Source organism: Panthera uncia, chromosome E1, assembly GCF_023721935.1.
Source record: "Panthera uncia isolate 11264 chromosome E1, Puncia_PCG_1.0, whole genome shotgun sequence".
Taxonomy (NCBI): Eukaryota; Metazoa; Chordata; class Mammalia; order Carnivora; family Felidae; genus Panthera; species Panthera uncia.
The window spans coordinates 8,559,894-8,577,906 of record NC_064814.1 but is presented as its reverse complement, the minus strand read 5'-3'; the positions used below and the strand labels follow the sequence as shown (position 1 = coordinate 8,577,906).

The 18,013-nt window shown below is 54.1% G+C and overlaps 1 protein-coding gene across 3 annotated transcripts; it reads right to left on the bottom strand.

Moving 5' to 3' along the window:
• Positions 1 to 8,103: 8,103 nt before the first annotated feature.
• Positions 8,104 to 17,981, bottom strand: COPZ2 (COPI coat complex subunit zeta 2). Of its 3 annotated transcripts, XM_049637534.1 has the most exons (10): positions 17,845 to 17,981; positions 17,014 to 17,088; positions 15,358 to 15,439; positions 14,724 to 14,815; positions 14,212 to 14,267; positions 13,415 to 13,492; positions 11,078 to 11,129; positions 10,423 to 10,461; positions 9,665 to 9,782; positions 8,104 to 8,462 (listed from the first exon to the last, which is right to left on the bottom strand). In XM_049637534.1, the coding sequence occupies exons 1-9, from the start codon at positions 17,953 to 17,955 to the stop codon at positions 9,711 to 9,713; spliced, it is 657 nt and encodes a 218-aa protein (XP_049493491.1). In that variant the 5' UTR covers positions 17,956 to 17,981; the 3' UTR covers positions 8,104 to 8,462; positions 9,665 to 9,710. The 3 variants fall into 3 exon arrangements, with proteins under 3 accessions (XP_049493491.1, XP_049493492.1, XP_049493493.1); XM_049637535.1 differs by lacking the exon at positions 9,665 to 9,782 and having other exon boundaries at positions 8,105 to 8,462; XM_049637536.1 differs by lacking the exons at positions 9,665 to 9,782; positions 10,423 to 10,461 and having other exon boundaries at positions 8,105 to 8,462; positions 11,090 to 11,129.
• Between the last annotated feature and the right edge of the window lie 32 nt (positions 17,982 to 18,013).

The following is an 18,013-nucleotide window of genomic DNA, read 5'->3' as shown; positions in this document are numbered from 1 at the left end:
TCTCCTGTACACTGCGCATCTCCCCAGATTGTGCGGTTTCCAGTCTCCCCTTGCTCCCCCTGCACACGAATCCACCTCCCCAGCCTCAACAGTTTTCAGGCTCCTCAGTCTCTGCCCCCCCTGTACACGAACTGTTTCCCCAGATCCTGCTGTTTCCAGGTTCCCCCATGTTTCCCCGGTATACAAATTGGCCTCCCTGGGTTCGGCAGTTTCCAGAACCCCCTTGCTCTCTCACTAGGCAGTTCCATCTCCCCAGATTCAGCTGTTTTCAGGCTCCCCTCATTTGCCCTGTACACGGATACCTCTCCCAGGTTCTGCTGTTTCCAGGCTCCCCTATTTCCCTTGTACACGGATCAGCCTCTAGCTTATGTTGATCCCAGCTGCCTAAGGGATTCAGCAGGTTTAAGGAAAGTGGAAGGAAGAGGTGAGTCAGGAAGAGGAGAAGGAGTAAGACTGCCATCAGGGAAGCTCCTTATTTCTCTTGCGAGCTAGAGCCCTAAGCAGCTTGCATACAGCAGTCTCTGGGCCTCTGGCTCTACAAATAGATCCCTTGAGCCGGTCTGCCCTGGGACACCCCAATTCCCTCCTTCCTGCTGCTGCCCAGCCTCTGAGCTTTAAGTTGAGCATCCCCTGGGGGGGCCCCATCTTGGAGGGGGTGCTCATGATGCACGCAGGATGCAGGCAGGAACCCTCCTAAGTCCTGGGCTATCTCTCAGCCCAGCCTCCTGGTCTCTCCCCTGCTCCCCCCACCCCCATGCCTTCCCAGCTCCTTTTTGTCTCTTTCCTACCTGCTGCACCTCAGCTCCTCTGGGTGCATTCAGGTAGAACTTCAAGAAGACCCCAAATACACCCCCTCAGAACAAAAGAGGTACAGACCTAGAGACCCCTGCTTTTTTTTTCTTTTAGTTGTTTTCCAGGATGGAGCGGTATTCATTTCACGTCCTGGAAATTCATTCTGTGCCCGGACTACCATCCTGGCACGCTTCTCCAGGCTTTGTAAACACTTGTTCTGTCCTTGGTGCACAAAAGCAGCCTTCCTGCCTTCTAATCCTTGTTGGGGTTTGGGCTAGAAGGGGCGGTGCGAGGCGCAGTGTTCCACAAGGTTTTCCAGGATTCTTACCTTCTCTGATTTGTTTCGGTATTGCCCCCAGAGTTTCTCACGGACCCTAGGGAAGTGTGTTTTGTTCTCCCTCTCCCTCCTGCACTCACATCCCCACCTACCCACCCATCTGCCTAATCCCCGCCATTCTGACTCTCCACCTGGCTGGTTCCAGCAAATATTCTGGGTTCACAGGGAACACATAGGAATGGCAGGCCCACGGAGTCCAGGAGATTGTCCTAACAGAAGAGAGATCTTTCTTCCAACTGAAGCTCGCACCGTGGTTCAAGACCTCACTGCTTGTGATCCCAAGACCACAGTAGCTTTAGTTTTCCCCAGCTGTCAGTGGGGTGACTCACCCCACAGCCCAGGGAGTGCAAATAAAATTACATATGCAGAGGAAACAGAATTCTTTTACCTAACATGGCAAATAGGAGTTATTCACATAAGTCTTGTAAGAAGAAATCTATGTAAAAAGCTTTATATATATTCATGTATATGCTGAATATATATTCTCCTTCCTCTGTTTGAAAATAAATGCAGTGGGAGGGCACTCATTTATTAATTTCATTATTTAAAAATTTCTGTTGGAGTTGCCGTACCTGGAAACCATACAAACTACCTGTACACACTTGTCAATTAACATGTAGTCTTCAAATGGATGATTTTTTTTTTCATTTTTTAAGGTTTAGTTATTTTATTATTATTTTTTTTAATTTTTAAAAATGTTTTTATTTATTTTTGAGACAAATCATTTTTTGTAAGCTTTATTTACTTTTGAGAGAGGGAGAGAGACAGAGACAGAGAGTGAGCGAGGGAGGAGGAACAGAGAGAGAGGGAGACACAGATTCTGAAGCAGGCTTCAGGCTCCGAGCTGTCAGCACAGAGCCCGCCGCGGGGCTCGAACCCACGAACCACGAGATCATGACTGGAGCGGCAGTAGGATGTTTAACCAACTGAGCCACCCAGGCGCCCCTCAAATGGATGAATTTTAATGTGTGTAAATCATACCTCAATCTGATTGAAAACATGCAAGGAAAGATGTGAATTGGGATTTTGAGTCAAGAGCCCTATTTTTTTTTTTTTTTTTTTTTTAATTGCCCAGGAAGGCAGTCCTTGTTGTGGTAAGTCTATTTGTAAGTGTTAGATTCCAATGTTCTGCTGAAAGCAGGGGGCAGCCGGGCAGAGAGAGGTGAGCAGGGTTTCGGGAAACCTGTCACCTGTTAGCTCTGTGACACTGAAGAAATCACCCTTTCAGCTCCCCTTCCCTCGTCTGAGGGTCTCTAGCTTGCTCTCCCACAACCACCCAATTTCCTTTTTCTACCACAGAGTATAAACTTAGTTCAGTGCCCAGAGCCCCTCAGCCCTCTTGCCCAATCTTCAGCTACCCTAAGGAGCGGGGCCGAGTCTCCAGTGTTGAAAGGGAGATCTGGTTTTCTTGACAGTGTATTTATCAGAGTCCCGGTTTTCTCAGTGCAATTGTCCCTGGTTCCTAGGGTCCCTCCCCCCATCCTTTCCATCAAGAGGCTCAGGCCTCTCTCTCGTGAGATGCCCCCCAACCTCAAGCTTCTGTTCAGTTATCTAGGGATCTCTAGGAACGGACTCCAGTGCTCAGCACTGCGGAATAACTGCCGCTGGGTAGGTGGTGAAGCCCCCTAGATCTGGTTCCTGCAGGCTTTCACTGTCCCATCCCGATCGCAGCCGGCAAGAAAGAAGTGGGCCTTGTCTTACAGCGCCATCTTCTGGGCAGACCTGTGAGAGGCGATACTTGCAGCCATTCAGAGAAGGTGGAGATAAGTTTTGGTCTCAGAAGTTTTCAAAATCTCATCGGCTTCCCATAACCAAGTTCTGAATTCTGGCCATTCCCAGTCATCTCTTAGGAGAGAATGTTCCAGGAGGCTCCTCCCAGCCTTTTGAACACAGGGCTGGACCCTCTGGAGTGGTAGGGATGATTCCTAACCCACCGGACCCAAAGCAGCTGAGGCCAGTCTCTTCCAGTCATTCTGTCAGTGAAACCCTGTCTCTACTTAATCTGCCCCATACGTCCCCAACAGACCCACCTCAGTAATCCCTGTCAGTCACTAAGGAGCTGTTGCCTGGGGGTAGGGGCCTCCACAACTTTCAGAATTTCTTCTTTCCTCAAGTTTTTCTGGATGAGGGCTCATTGCAGCCAGGAGAATAAGATACATATTTCAATGCCTTAAAAATCAGGTGAGGTGTCTGAATAAAAAGAAAATGTGGGTCTGGTCAAACGGAATCAGGTGGCTCTTTTTTTTTTTCAGTATGTGTGTGTGTGTGTGTGTGTGTGTGTGTGTTTTCAGACTGGGAGTAGGTGAGGATGATAAGAGGGTACCAAACATATAAGCTACACTGTGAATTTATTACTGCTTAACACACATTTTAGGACCTAAATATCCAAATCATTGTCCCTAACGAAGTGGTCCCTTTGGAAGCTCTGTTTTGGAATGATAACCTGGAATTATCTGAATTAATTCAAAAGCACCAACTCAAATTCCGAATCAAACTCTGAATGAAACTCTGATTTTTGCAAGCTGTTTGGTGAGATCCTCAGCCTCAGTGGGTGGCGCTGTTTTAGGTAAAGAATGAGAAGTGGGTGTAGTGAAAACGATTGCCTTCTGTGAGTCATACACTGACCCTAAATTCTTGCCTCTTCAATCCACATTTCACATTGCTCAAAGAGTCTTGCTCAGAACACAGAGTTGCTATCACTTAACTGCTTGAAAAATCTTCAGTGGCTCCCTATAGCCTTCAGAATATAAGCCAGGCTCCTTGGCTCTGTGACTGGGCAAAAAGCAACGGGCAACGGAGTCAGACCAGTATGGGTTTCAATCTCACCTCTGTGCCATGAGGCAAATTAGCCAAACACTCAGGTCCCTCAGATGTAAAAAGAAGGCTAACGGTATCTGCCTTGTTTGCTTGTTTTGAGAACCATACTGTTTCTGGGGTGGACGGGATAGTAGTAAATTCAGTATGTGGTCATTACTCTTCAGCACATGGCATTCAACACTCACTTCCATCCAGGAGCCACCTGTCTAGGCAGAAGTCTCCTGTCTCAACACACCCCAGTCCTCCTCACAGAGATGCACATACCCATTCCAGCTACATTTACCCGCAAGTCTTGAGCCAAAGATTCTCTGCCTTCTGCTTTGCAGATAATATTGTTCCCTTTGTAGTGTCTCTTTCCCTGACTTCTTTCGACAGAACAAAGCATGGTGTAATACACCATCTCCTCTGTCAATATTTACAATTTCTGCATATGTAGCTTTGTTCCCAGTCAGATCAGGAGCTGTGTCTTGCAATTCTTCTTAAAAGCTCCCACCACCTTCCAGCAAGGTGACCTGCTCAGAACAGAGAGCAAATGCCTTTTGAAACAATTCTCTCCAAACGAAAGTGAATTTATTTTTATTATTATTATTATTATTTTGCATCAGTACTGCTTTTCTTACCAAAGGGTCCACCTTGGGGAACGCCACTCATCTACCTACAGAGGATAAAGTCCACATGTGCCTCACAACGGCTCTCGTTTCTTTGGATCCTCATCTATGATATTTTCCAGTTTTAGTATTTAGTATTTATACATGTCAAAACCATTTTCTACTTTTACCCCTCCACCCCTACCCCACTGCCAAGTCTGGAGTCTATCACTTGCAAATCAGTCTCCCTCTCTTCTTTCCCTAGTACCTGGCTCATGGCAAACACTCAAACACTTGAATGAATGAATGAATGAATGAATATAATGCACGAATATTGTTAAATGAAGGAGACCCTATCTAGAGGGAAAGGGAGGCCTGTAGGTTTGTGCCAACCCTGTTTTGGGTAAAAATTTCAACTTTGCCTACATCAGGTTCTGGAGTTACAGTGGTATTTACTGGAAATTCAGAGGTAAGATTTCTCTCTCTCTCTCTCTCTCTCTCTCTCTCTCTCTCTCCCTATAGTTTCTAAGGTAGATTTAGGGCAGAAAGTGTGAGCTTAGGCGGGTCTCTAGTTCATTCCCCGCCTGGTTGGCTCCTCCTTAGCGGATCTGGGCCTCCCAGCAAAGATATCCTCTGTTCCGACTGTCCAGCCAACGGGGAGCCATCCATCACTGTCTTGACGCAAGCCAATCCGACCAGCTCTGCCTTCCTGCCAGCCAATGGCCAGAAAGCTGGGGGCGCGTGTAGAGGGAACTGGAGCCACCAGCTCTGGGTGGCGTAAAGGGGCCCCGAAGGCCTGGTGGTACCATGTCCCTAGCCCGGTTTAGGTGTGGCGAGTGTTCCTCCTGCGAGCAGAGTCCTGGGGCCAGTGCTTCTGTGTGCGCCCTCTTGTCTGGACCCAAGCCAGACAGTCTCGATTTCTGACTTGCCCCGGTGCCCATTCTGCAGGAGAAAGGGAGCGCCCTGAAGTCCCCTTCCCCTTATATACTCGAGAAACCCGCTGGGTCGCCCAAGAGGGCGAGGGGGAGGGGGAAGCAGAAAGACGGGGAGGGCCCCTGGGGATGAGAACAGACTGGAAGACCAGGCTTCCGCGGCCGCTCCCGCCGGGAACCGCCGGCCGCCCTTCCCGAAACCCGGTCCCCGGCAGACGGCGCCCCCGCCTGCCGGGTGCTGCGCGCTCCCCTCTGCGGCGGCCGGCTCCGGCCCGGGGCAGCGCTAATGAGGCGATCTGCGGGAAAGCGAGTGCGGGCGGGCGGGCAGAGCTCTAGGCAGACCGCCAGGCCCGCCGTTCTGGGCGCCAAGGGGCCCGGGGACGCAGCAGACTCTCCGTCTCGGCCCCCCGAGGGCCGGGCCAGCAGACTTGAGATCCCCGGGAAGGAGCAGCGCGCCCTCCCTGCCAACACTGCCCGGCTTCCGCTGCCTTCTCAGCGCCGTCCTCTCCCCGCCGCGGGCGTGGGTCGGCTGCTTTGCTGCAACCCCCTTCCCCGTAGTCCTTTAGTCACAGCGGGCGAGAACACCTTTCCTGTCGTCTCTCTGCGTTACTATGCCCCCTCCGCTCATTCCTCTTAACCCAGTACAGTCCCTGTGTGGCCCTAGGTCAGAGGGCGCGGGAAAGCCACCTCTCTCCAGCGGTTCTCCTTCCCGAGCCGGGCTTTGGGGAAACTGCTGCAGTTTAACTTTCAGAGCCTCTGTGTTGCCCCTCCGTAAAATGGGGATAGCATCGCTGGTCCACAGGAATTCGGTGAGGCTGTTTGTGTGAAGGGTCAGGACTTCCCATTCCAGTCCCTGCATAACTGGAATTACAGGGCCTGGGCAGGCGCGACCGGGTTGCTAGGAAGCTAATTTGCCCCTCTCGACCTTGCGGTCGTTTAGAGGCAGTGGATGGAGCCGGGCACCGGATGAGGCCGCATATTTGCCAAAGTATTCGGGGAGAATTTCTCACTTCCCGTCGCCACACTGGCCCCTGAACTCTACAGCATTTAACTGCATATTCTTTTTTCCCTTTCAGAGTTGCCTTTTTGCATTATTTACTGGAATGGGTTATGTAGACAGTGCCTACAATGTATTTGTTTATATAACTATATCTTTATCATTTTCTCTAATTACAGAAGTAGTCATGGCCATTATAAATATCCAATCTTAGGATGTTTTATAATGTAGGACGTGGTAACCCGCAGAGACAGCTTCTATTAACATCCAAGCCTCGCTTCTCTCTTACTGTAGTGGCTGGCAGAAATTCGTGTGTCCGAGCTGGCACGGAACTCGCAGGGCGGGTCAAGCGTGCTGGTTGCTAGGGCAACGCCCTGTTGTCAGGGATAGGAGGCCCGGGAGGAACTTAGGAGCAGGGGGTTGGTCCCGCCCTGGAGGCGGAGTTAGGGGAGCAGGGCCCGGAGGGAGAACGTTTCCTACCTTTCCCTCCAGGTGGCGCTGCAGGATCGCGGATGCGGTCCTGGGGCGGGGCTCCCTGCGGCGCCGCGTGCCGGCGAGGGGCGGGGCAGGGGCGGGGTTTTGGCGGGGCGTTTACCTGCCAGTTGCTCTTAAAAAGGTATCGAGGTCCCTGAGCTGTCCCGGGAGGGACCCTTAGGCACTGTAAAGGACTTACGTACAGAGACGCAGAAAGGGTAGGCGTCAGAGAAAGGGAAAAACGGGCGGTTCTGGGACGAAGCGAAAGAAGGGGAGTCACGTCTCCTAGGAAGTCGCTCCACCTTCCCGTTTTCCTCTGGGATCCCCGCCCCCTGCCCTTCTGTCCTCATCCTCCGGACCTGCAACGCTTCATTCACACCCTCTGGAACTCACTGGGTGCTCTGGACACACACGCATGGTGGGGGCTGGTTGATGCTTCCTCGCCGCCAGCCTCCAGGCCCAGCCATGGTACGCTTGCAGGGCTCAAGTGCCGAAGCTGTATGCTAGTAATAGGAATTACGCGGTACGGGTCAAGCCAAGAAAAACGGGCGTGTTGTTGCTCAGTTTGTCTAGAGGAAGCCTTACGCCCTTCCCTTTTGGAAGCTGGGAATGGAGAAAATGACGTAAAGAATCCCCAACAGGGTCACTATGTGTGTATCATCTTTTGTATTGTTTTCCCCAAATGTGCGCCATATCACCCATTAACACTTAAAAAAAATTTTTTTTTATGTTAATTTTTGAGAGAGAGACAGAGACAGAGCATGAGCAGGGGAGGGGCAGAGAGAAAGGGAGACACAGAATCCGAAGCAGGCTCCATGCTCTGAGCTGTCAGCACAGAGCCCGACGCGGGCTTGAACTCACAGACTGTGAGATCATGACCTGAGCTGAAATCGGACGCTCAACAGACTGAGCCACCCAGGTGCCCCAACCCATTATTTTGTACCGTGCCACACAATCATATTTGGCTCTTCTCATCACACACACGGGGCTCCGTGGTGTTAGTGTCACACCCCCTCAGGAAGATAAATCGTCCCCTTTCCCTTGACCCACCCCCTTCCCGATCACAACCACAGGGTTACTGCCGGGACACCCTGGCACTGGGCATCCTGAAGATGAGCCACAGGGAGTGCAGGAGCCCTTATCAGAACTTATACACACTTCTCAGGCCAGGAGAGAAGGAGACCATTGACAGGAGACAAAGCAGGTTTATTAGGGTTCTGGGGCCAAGGATGCCTAAGGTCTGAGTTAAGGCAGCTCAGCTGGTTCTCATGGCCCAAGGGGCAGGTCAGGGCAGTGAGAAGGGGTGAGTCACTTCTGAAGCCAAATCTTTGCGTCTCAGAGTCCCTGGCCGGAGACCTCAGGAGTCAGTTCTGGGAGAGCCTAGGGGGACAGAGGGGTCTCTCCTCTCCGGAGGTCTTTCAGCTTTTGCCAGGATTGGGGAAATGCCCTGGGGGCAGGGAGCCCTGAATGCACAGCCTTCATTTCAGTAATGACCATTTAATTTGTTCCTTGGCAGACTGAAGAACCTGGGGGATAGGGAATAAGGTTGAAAGAATTGAGAGGGGGACTATCAAGCGCCTTAACACTGCAGTGAGGGCCAGGTCTACGAGCCCACTTTTCCTAAGTGTCCCTGTGACCCTTCGTCACTAGGTGGCACCAGCTCATCTCCGCCAGGCTTAAGTGGGGCTAGGCCAGCAACAGAGCAGTCCAAACTGGCTGCAGCCAGCTCCCGGCCCAGGCCGGAGCCTGCCGGGCCCTCCACCGATCGTGCCTCTGCTGCCCTGGGTGTGGCCGCAGGCCCCGTCTACCCACGGCACGCCATGCGAGCGCCCGCCCACAGTGCCACGTCTAGGCAGAGACTAGGCCCAGGCCAGACACTTCCTGTGCCCGGACACCTCAGCAAACCCCTAGCTCTGGTCTCAGCTGGCAGTGTATCCTCAACACCCCACCCCAACCCGCTGCTGATGTGGCACAGCTGGCAAAGCGGGCTGGCCCAGTGCTGTCCCGGGACACCTGCACTCAGATGCGGTCATTCTCACATCCTGCTGAGGAAAACTGCCTCGGTCCGGGACTTCGACAAATGCATTCGACTGTGCACACACAGTGGCAACACGGTGGGGACCCCAGGTATGTCCTTCAGTTCATCCCTCCAGCCATCAAGCCTCATTCCCCTCCACTGAAGTCCCTTCTTCCTGCACAGTCCCCCTCCTCTCTCGGAGACACCCCGGCCCTGGGGTTCTCCTGTAGTCCCAGCCAGAAACTTAACCTTCCCCTCATCTTGCATTCACTACCTACAGCTCCCTTGGTTTTTTTACTCAAGAATTCCATTAACTTGCCAGGTCTTCATTCTTTCCCCTTTCAGAAAAAAAATAGAGGAGCTAGGCTAAAGAGCTTTCCATGCATTTGCTTTTCTGATTCTCATAGTAACTCTAAGAGGAGCGTCCTGTGATTATGTGGGGGCCCCGAGAGGTTGGGTAACTTGCTGTGGGTCACCCACCTTGCAGGGGGTAGGGTGGACCGTACATCCTGGGATGTACAGGATACATCCCCACCGCGCCTGTGTTCTCAACTGCTCTGCTCATTGCTCTCCAACCTCTTTCTGGCCTGAAAACTGCCATGTGGCTCCCTCTTCCCGGTAAGGTGTGAGGAGGCACCGGGAACTGGGAGGAGGGAGCCGCACGGCAGTTTGCTGGAGCAGCAAAGGCAGTAAAGGAAGGGGGCAGCACACCTGGGGCTCCACACGGGCTGGCTTGGGTCCATCTCTGCCTTAGCTATCACAGCAGGAGGTAGTTAGTGCACGAGGGCAGGAAGTTCCATAAAAGCAGGATTAGTCTGGGCAGAGAGACCTGTGGGCAGACAGAATGGAGGTCAAGCAGTCGGCCTGACAAGCAGGAAGTTTGCACAGCTGTGGAACCAGTCAGGCCACAGATCCAGGAACTGGCGCCCGGCCGCACATGCATCCCAGATAGTACCATGCAGGAGACTGGCCGGGACGGGCTTTTCCACAACCAGGTCATTCAGGGGCAAGGTGGCAAGTGGCGAGTGGAGGTGGTTAGATCCTGTCACAGATTTGAGGGTCCCTTAACAACCCCAGCAGAAACCCTGAACAGCAAGGGGTGAGGTGGTAGGAAAACTCCTATTTGCTATCCCTTCTGGGTTTGGGGGCCCATAAGTCCCCAGAATGCTTCGGGGGACAAGTGACCCAGCCATCTCCGGCGTGGTTGCTTACGACCCTGGTTTTTCGGCCAACTACACTAAGCCAGATGAGGTGGGTTGCTAGTAAGGCATGCATCATTTATTAATGCCCAGCTCTGTACCATCTTGGAGACTCTGGAAACCTCCACTGACTCTCTCTGAGAGACGGCCTGTCACTGCCTCATCCCTTCCCTCCTGCACCCCTAACTTCTCAGCCTCGATAGTCCCACTGGGTCCCCCTGGGAGGCTCCCTCTGTCCCATTCCTGGCCAAGGCAGACAAGGGGGCCTACCTGGGCCACGCTCTGTTCAGTCAGGCTGCTGTCATCTGCCTGTGGGGAAGCAGTGTCAGAGAGTGGTCAGACCAGGAGAGGGCGTTGGGTAAAGAAAGGGAGGTGAAGGAAGGGAAAGGGGGCTTCAGAGGAGGTGGTGGGGTGCTGCAGTGGTTAGGGGAGCCAGAACTGCACCTGTATCACCGGTGAGGGGAAGCCCCACGGCCTGCCACTTGGAAGCCAGGACCCCGGGGCCCGTCAATGGGTGTATGGGGAGCAAGGGCATGAAGGGGATAAAGATGGGAGAAAAGGTTTCATCCAGACATGAGAAGCCAAACTAGGCAGGGAGGGTCTATCTGTACCTCCGCTGTCCAAACTCAAGGCCAAGGCAGCCATCTGGTGCCTTTTGGTGACTTTCTTTCTTTCCCCAGTCCATACTTGCCACTGGGGAGGATGGTGAGGTACTTGGGAATTCTAAAGGGGGGAGGGCAGGAGGAGATCGCTTGCACTAACTGCCATCCCCCCCCCCCCCGCCAAAAAAAACCCTAGTAGTTGCTTCTGCTGGAAGAGCCTGGGTTCCTAGCATCCCGCCTGCACCAGGAGGATAGGAGGTGGGGAGGGTGGGAAGGGCAGCCTGGGGGAGATGGGAGTGAGGGGCATGTAGGAAAATTCTTACCCTAAAATTCACCTTCTGGATCACTTGCTGGGGGTCGCTCTCCAGAATCACACTACAAGAGAGAAACCAGGAGGAAAATCAATGCCATGACACTCCCCTCTGCCTCTTCTCCCTGCTAAGCCTCCTCCCTCTGACCACCACCCCCCTCACTGCATCCTGCAGCAGCCCCCCTCCCGGGGGCCCCTCCCCCTGGTATTCCTCAGCCAGAACTCTCCCTTACTATGGACAGCCCTCAGCTTTGGTTCCTCTCCACAGCAAACCTGGTCACACACTTGGTTGTCACTGGACAAAAGCTTTGAAACGGGGTGAGGGCAGGCCAGTCTAGAATGGTCAGAGGGTCAAAAGCAGAGACCGAAAACCTTTGAGCTCTGAAAAGTTCTATTTGCATTCTGGGTGTAGGGAGGGATTCAGATGCGGTGAAGGGAGGCCCCTGGGGATCCCATTTTGTTTCACTCTTATTCTAGGCCACAGGGTCATGCTGTACACGAAAGTAGTGGGACAGGTAAAATAAGAATCTGCCTTCCGTTTCGATAGACCCAAGTTTCAAGGCTTTGCTCAGTTTTGCTCAGTCTTTCACGACACAGCGGGGGCACTATGCTTCAGGGTGCAGGTGTGAGGGCTGGTCACTGTGGGTGGGACAGAGGCAGTGGGATTGACTGAGTGCCCCTCTTTACTCATTGAGGCTCCTCCAATGCAGATGCCGAGTTTTTCTTTCATACCAGTCCCAGGGAAGTGAACAGATACTTCTCGAAGAGCTTCTTCCAGGCCCTATCACTGGGGCACCTGGCAGCTCCTCACCAGAGATCCTTTCACCCATAAGACAGAAACATCCCGGGGTGCCTGGGTGGCTCAGTCCGTTAAGGGTCCGACTTTGGCTCAGGTCATGATCTCGCCGTTAGGGAGTTCGAGCCCCACGTCGGGCTCTGTGCTGACAGCTCGGAGCCTAGAGTCTGCTTCGGATTCTGTGCTTCCCTCTCTCTGCCCCTCCCCAATTCGTGCTCTGTCTCTCAAAAATAAATAAACATTAAAAAAAAATGCAGAAACATCCCAGCCAAGGTTCCAGTTCTGGCACTGTCTCAACTGACATTTCCTGATTTTCCTTGGAGGGAAACTGAGTTCCTCAGGGGGGCTCAGAGACCTGGAGGCATATAAAGCTTACATCCTCCCTTCCAAGGGCTCTTCTAAGGCCCTGCACTTCATTTCGTATTTGTAATAGTGTGTGCATTTGTGTGTGTGTGTGTGTGTGCGCGCACGCACTGTGTGTGGCTGTGTTCCTTAAAGAGGTTCCACCAAACTGCATATACTTCCGGTCCCACGAAGCCTGGGTCTTATCCCACTCACTTTGGGGTTCTGGCAATTAGCACAAGGCCTCGCCCCAACAGGCAGTCGACAGAGAGGGAAGGAGGAGGGAAGGAGAAAGGAGTCCCGCCGTACCCCATCTCCCAGAGTGTGTGTGATGGTACAGTGTCGTGGAAAGAGCACAGTCTCTGGAAACATGCACATGGTGTTTGATCCTGGCCCTGCTGCTCCCTAGTCATGGGACCTTGGAAAGGTCCCTTGAATTTCTGAACCTCTGTTTCCTCATCTCTAAAATGGATGTTATGAAAGAGGCATGTTTTTAAGGTGATTGGTTTCTGTTATCCTTTGCCCCAGAGCCAGAATTTCCTTTTCTCCCTCAATATCAACGCCCCACCCCATGGAAATTCACTAATCAACCCTTCTCGCAAGAGCTCCCGGCTTCCCACGAACATCCTAGCATAGCGGTAGCATAGCAGTTTATTGAATGAGAGCCCAGAGCCGTGAACTTCACCTGCCTCGCCTCATCGAATCCCCATAGCCTATGAGGAAGGTAGTCAGTCCCCTATCCCCATCGGAAAGATGAGGAAAGGAAGGCTGAGGCAGAATGAGCAGTGGCCCAGGTCACGCATCTAGCTGAGGTTAGAATGGAGCTCTAAGAGCGGGAGGTATGCAGGCAGTAGGGAGCAGGATGGAGACCTTCCAGAGAGGGGCAGGGGCCTGTGCTGCCCCTTTTTTTCTGGGCACTGGAGATCAAACCATTCCCCCAAACCCTGCCTTTCAACAGTCTGCCAGAGTTCAGCATCAGATGACTTTCTTGTTTGCTTGACTTGGGCCAACATTGAAATCAACCTCCATCCTCGTGAGTGGGGTGGGGGGATGGGAGCACTGGGAATATGCCGGGGTGGGGGGCAGGGAGGGAAGAGTTGGCCAGAGAGCCAACAGGGTGCTTGGTACAATCTAGTGCCGTTGACCCTCAAAGGCACCTCCTGCTGTGAGTGTCCCTGAGCAGCCCCTCTTCTCTCCGGCCCTGGTCCTCACCCGCCATCCACAATCTCGTCCAGCACCAGGAAGGCTCCGTCCATGTTCTCCAGCAACCAGCGCTTCTCCACGTTCTTCCTGAAGGCAGACAAAGCTCCTGGCTGTGAGGAGCTGCGTTTCTGCCTAGATGAGGCAGACTCTCTCTCCTTCCACCCATCCCCCCACCCCACCCCCAGCAAGCACTGGGGAGAACACCAAGGGCAGTGAGGGAGCGCCTAGGCAAGGGATTCCTGAGCAGAGGACAGGTCTGCTTCCTTAGGCCCTCCTCTGCCCGACCTCCCACACGCGGGGCATTGACATTACACCCCCCGAGTGACCCCTAATGCATTTCATGGCTAGGTTAGATGTCACAGCCATACTATACTTGATTGTCTCGACTGTGGACATTTATTGTTGGATTATCCTGGTTTGCTTTACCCAAGCCATGTTCACTGGGATAGATACCAGGTATCTATGGGGAGATGGGAATGGGGAGGCAGTGAAAACCACCCTGGACTTCAAGGAAAAAAAAACAAAACAAAACGGAATTTGGGTCTCTGTTCTGATGTAAACAGATTGCAACCTCAGGCAAATCACCCAGCTTCTCTGGACCTCATTTTCTGGCCAAACCCTCCGGTGGCTCTGCTCTAGGTGATACCGCAGTGGTCCCGGGAAGGGCAGGGGCCTCGAGGCGGATGCTCTGGCTCCAGTCTTAGTCTTTTGGGGACTTCAGGAGGAAAGCAGAGGAAGGGCCCTGCCTCTGTGATCTATCAAGGCCTGGGGGATGAGGGCCTTGGAGGGCAGAGGACCTCACTCACCTTAACACGTGGTTCAGGGACTCAAACAGGCAGGTGAGGACAGACATGAGCATCAGCTGAGGATGGGTGGAGACGGGAGGAGGAAAACACGAGAGCTTGAGGTCGAGAAGGCCAAACGGAGAATCCAGAGCCTACCTGTGTGGGCAGCTGTCCCTTTCCAGAGAGGACAGGGCTGGAGACTGGGTGCAGCTGGACCTCAGGCGTGCGTGCCTCCCTGGCATGGGCTGAGAAGCACTGGAGTGCCCCACTGTGGGACACTGAGTGTACCCTTCCCCAGTGATATTTTAAGGAAGGAGCAAAGACTCCCTGCAGAGGACTTCATTTCTGGTTCCCAAGGACACTAAGAGGCACCGTGGATATGTACCATCCCAGAAGGAGCCACTTCTGGCTGCTCCCCATCCCCCAGAGCCTAGAAGGAGGGGTACCAATGAGGAGCCTTCAGAACCCAGCTTCTACCCCGGAGCCCGAGCCGTAGACAGACCCTCCTCATCACCCCAACCTCCTGAATTCACCTCATTCTCGTGGGAGGAGCCCACCACATACAGGAAGAGGTCAATGCTGCTCTTGTAGACGATGGTCATGCCCCCGAAAAATGCAATCTCACCTAGAAGTGGAGGGGGCTTTCAGGTCAGGCCACCTCTGCCGGGTCCCTCCGCCTGATCGCCAGCTCTGCCGGTCTCCCCCTTTTTCCTCCTTTTTCCAAGGAACCCTTGACGAGACTAGCGCAAGGGACACTACCACCGGGCTGCTGTGTGTCCTTTCCTCCAGGCTCTACCCTATTTCTAGAGATCACCTCATTCTGAGGAGTCAACAAATCCAGTGCAGGGTTGACTTCCACCCCCCGCCCTCTCCCCCCCCACTATGCGCAATGCCTCGTGGGGACATACAATGCCACTGGCCTCTTCTGCCTAGAGAGAGGTCTTGCCGTGTTGGGGGGTGGGGTGGGGGGGGGTAGAGCGGGATCGGGAGTGAAGGTTCCCTACAGGAAGGGAGAGAATAACAGCTGGGAAGGAGAGGAAAAAGAACCTCTGAGAAAAAAGGGGGTGGCCTGTGGGTACGTATGGCTGGTAGGGACAGATGTGTCCAGATGGAGAGGACGGTGAAGTGCATCTGAGAGTTCTGAGCAAGGAAGAGGCAGACACTTACTGTCAGTTCGGCTGGTCTTGCTGAAGACATTTTTCTCAAAGGCCATCTGCTCCTTCAAGGAGGGGAATGTATCATCATAATACTATGAGAAAGGGAAGAAGGGGTGACAGGTTTCCACAGAGCCTGGATCCTCCCTGGACGGGTGGCAGAGAATGTAGGTGCTGGCCGGCCAGAGCCCCATCTCCTCTGTTTGTTGCCCTTTAGGCCGTATGCTCGCTGTTTCCCCATAGACACAAATTTTAAGCAAAGAACGTCGTAAGAAGTAGAGGAATTTTAAGCCCTGCCTTTCGGAGCCCTCTCCTGATTTCCTGGCGGCTTTTGGCCATTTGGCAGATGTGCTGTGCGCTAAGGACTGGGGTGGCCACTAGGTCCCACCGTTTCTACAGGAAGCGGAGTCTGCAGGAAAGATGGCAAGAGCCAGGGGGCCCTTGCGACAACCATCACCGTCATGACAGCTACTTTATTATCCCCATTTTGTTGATGGGGAAGTTGAGGCATGAAGAAATCAGATGATCTCCCCCAACATCTCCTAGTTGTAAGGGGCAGAGCCAAGCATGGTCTGACTGTAGACAGGGGAAGGCTAAGTATTTAAGGGAACGTTCCCAGCACCCACCGGCTAACTAAATCAATGCTTTCGTGTTTGGCTTTGGTGAGCCCGGTTCTCTGACTCAGTTTCTTAATCTGAACAGGGATGGGTCCTGCTGGGAGGAGGCCCTAGAGCCTAGGCATTGCTGATCCACCTCTGATCATCTGCTGGAGCACGGTGTGGTCGGCTGAGCTTTCAGCGTTCTGGATGTGGATTTTGCCACTTGATAGTCCCTTCTGCAGGCATCTTAGTCGCCTCCCTGCTGGCCACTGCTGTGGCGAGCAAGCTCATTTGAATACCAGGAAGACAAAAAGTTTCAGTCCCAAACAAACAAACAAACAAACAAACCTAGAAGGCATTTCTTAGCTAGTTGAGGTGCCATAGCCCTGCTGTAGCTGATTGTGTTGACGACAGACATTAATTTTCTGGATTATCCTAGTTCGGTTCCCCCAGGCCACGGAGGACAGATACCGGACAACTGGATGGTTGGCGTAGTGAAAATCACCCTCCCGAGCTTCAGGTCAGAATACCTGAGTTCAGATCTGTGTTCTGATAGTGATACTTGTGACCTCAGGCAACTCATTTGGCTCTCTAGACCACACTGTCTTCATTTATGAAACGAAAGAGTTGGATCGTCTGGTCTCTAAGATCTCTAAGCTACGTTCTCAGACTTCTCCGACTAAATCCTCAGTGTTTACCAAACTGTAGGAGAAAAGTGGAGGTTGCCTCTTTAGAGTTGGGGACTAAGACTCCTCGGTTCCAAGCTCAACACTCCACTGACCCCTCAGGAGGTCCCTTCCATGCCCAAGGTCCAGCTGGCCAGTGGAAAGAATGGTAAGAAGACATTTCAGGGAATGTGAGTGGAAAGAGGGGACTTCAGGGGCCAGCAGTCTGACAAGGCAGGAGGATGCACAGAATGATCTTTGGAGGGGGTCTAAGCCCGGCTGCTCTGAATCACAGAGCCCACAGTGGGGTCCTCCTGAGAGGGGAGTCAGCTGGGATGGGGACTTCTGTTTTGGGGGCTGGAGCACCGTGTGTTCAGGGGCCTTCTGGTGAGGGTGGGAGGTTACCTTGGCTAGGAGGCGGTGTCCGTCATTATCTAGGATGAAAACAGCCTTGACGGTGTAGAGGGAAGGTTCCTGCAACTGACACCAGGGGAGAGCTCCGTTGGCTCCTGACTCAAGGCAGACACCCTGCCATTGGCTCTATGGCATCTGCTGGCCCCAGGGGTCCATCCTCAGGCTCCAGCGACCCCAAAGGTCCGCAGCTGGTTCTGGCCCAACCCTGTGCTACACGGGCCAACTCCAGCGCCTGCTCCACTCCCAGGCAGATGTTCCACTGCAGGCCCCGGGTGGGCGCTGTGCCCATTGGGTGCAGAAGGTCCGTCCGGGCCCAAGTTCTGTCATGCACTGACTGCTCCAGAGCCCGAGTCGGAGTGTATCACAGAACCTGGGCCGGGGGGACAGCGGCGCCGAGCCTCCTCCTTCCAGCGAACCCCGGGCCGAGGCTGGACCCGCGCTCTCAGCGCGCCCCCAGCCCCCTGGCCCGGGGAGGGGGGCTCCAGAAGCACGCAAGTCAGCCGACGGCCCGTGGGACCTGGAGTCCCGGGCCGCCGCGCCACTCCTCACCCCTCCAGGCGGAACCTCGGGCCACCCCCACCCCCAAGCCGTGCCCATCACCTCTCCGAACTGATCCAGAACTTCACCCCACGCGCGCTCAAGCCGGGCCTCCTCGCGGGTCCGCGCCCGTAGAACTTTTTATCCCCTGCCCTGGCCCGGGCCCCCTTCCCGGGCGGGGGCCCCAAGTTCCCGGGCGCGGGGGCGCGGGCCGTGAGTTGGCGGACCCCCCCCCCCCAGCCCAGCTCCCGCCGCCCGGGACCCCGGCGCCCACCCGCTCCGTACCCGCAGCCCCGCCGGCTCCCCGGCTCTGGCTGGCGGCGCCGGGCCCCCGGCCTGGGCCGCCGCGGCCCCCTCCCCCGGGTGCGGACGTGGCCAGGCCTCCGGCCGCTGCATTCCGCTCGCCGCCTCGCGCTGACAGCGCCGCCCGCCGCCCCGCCTCCGCCCGCCCGGC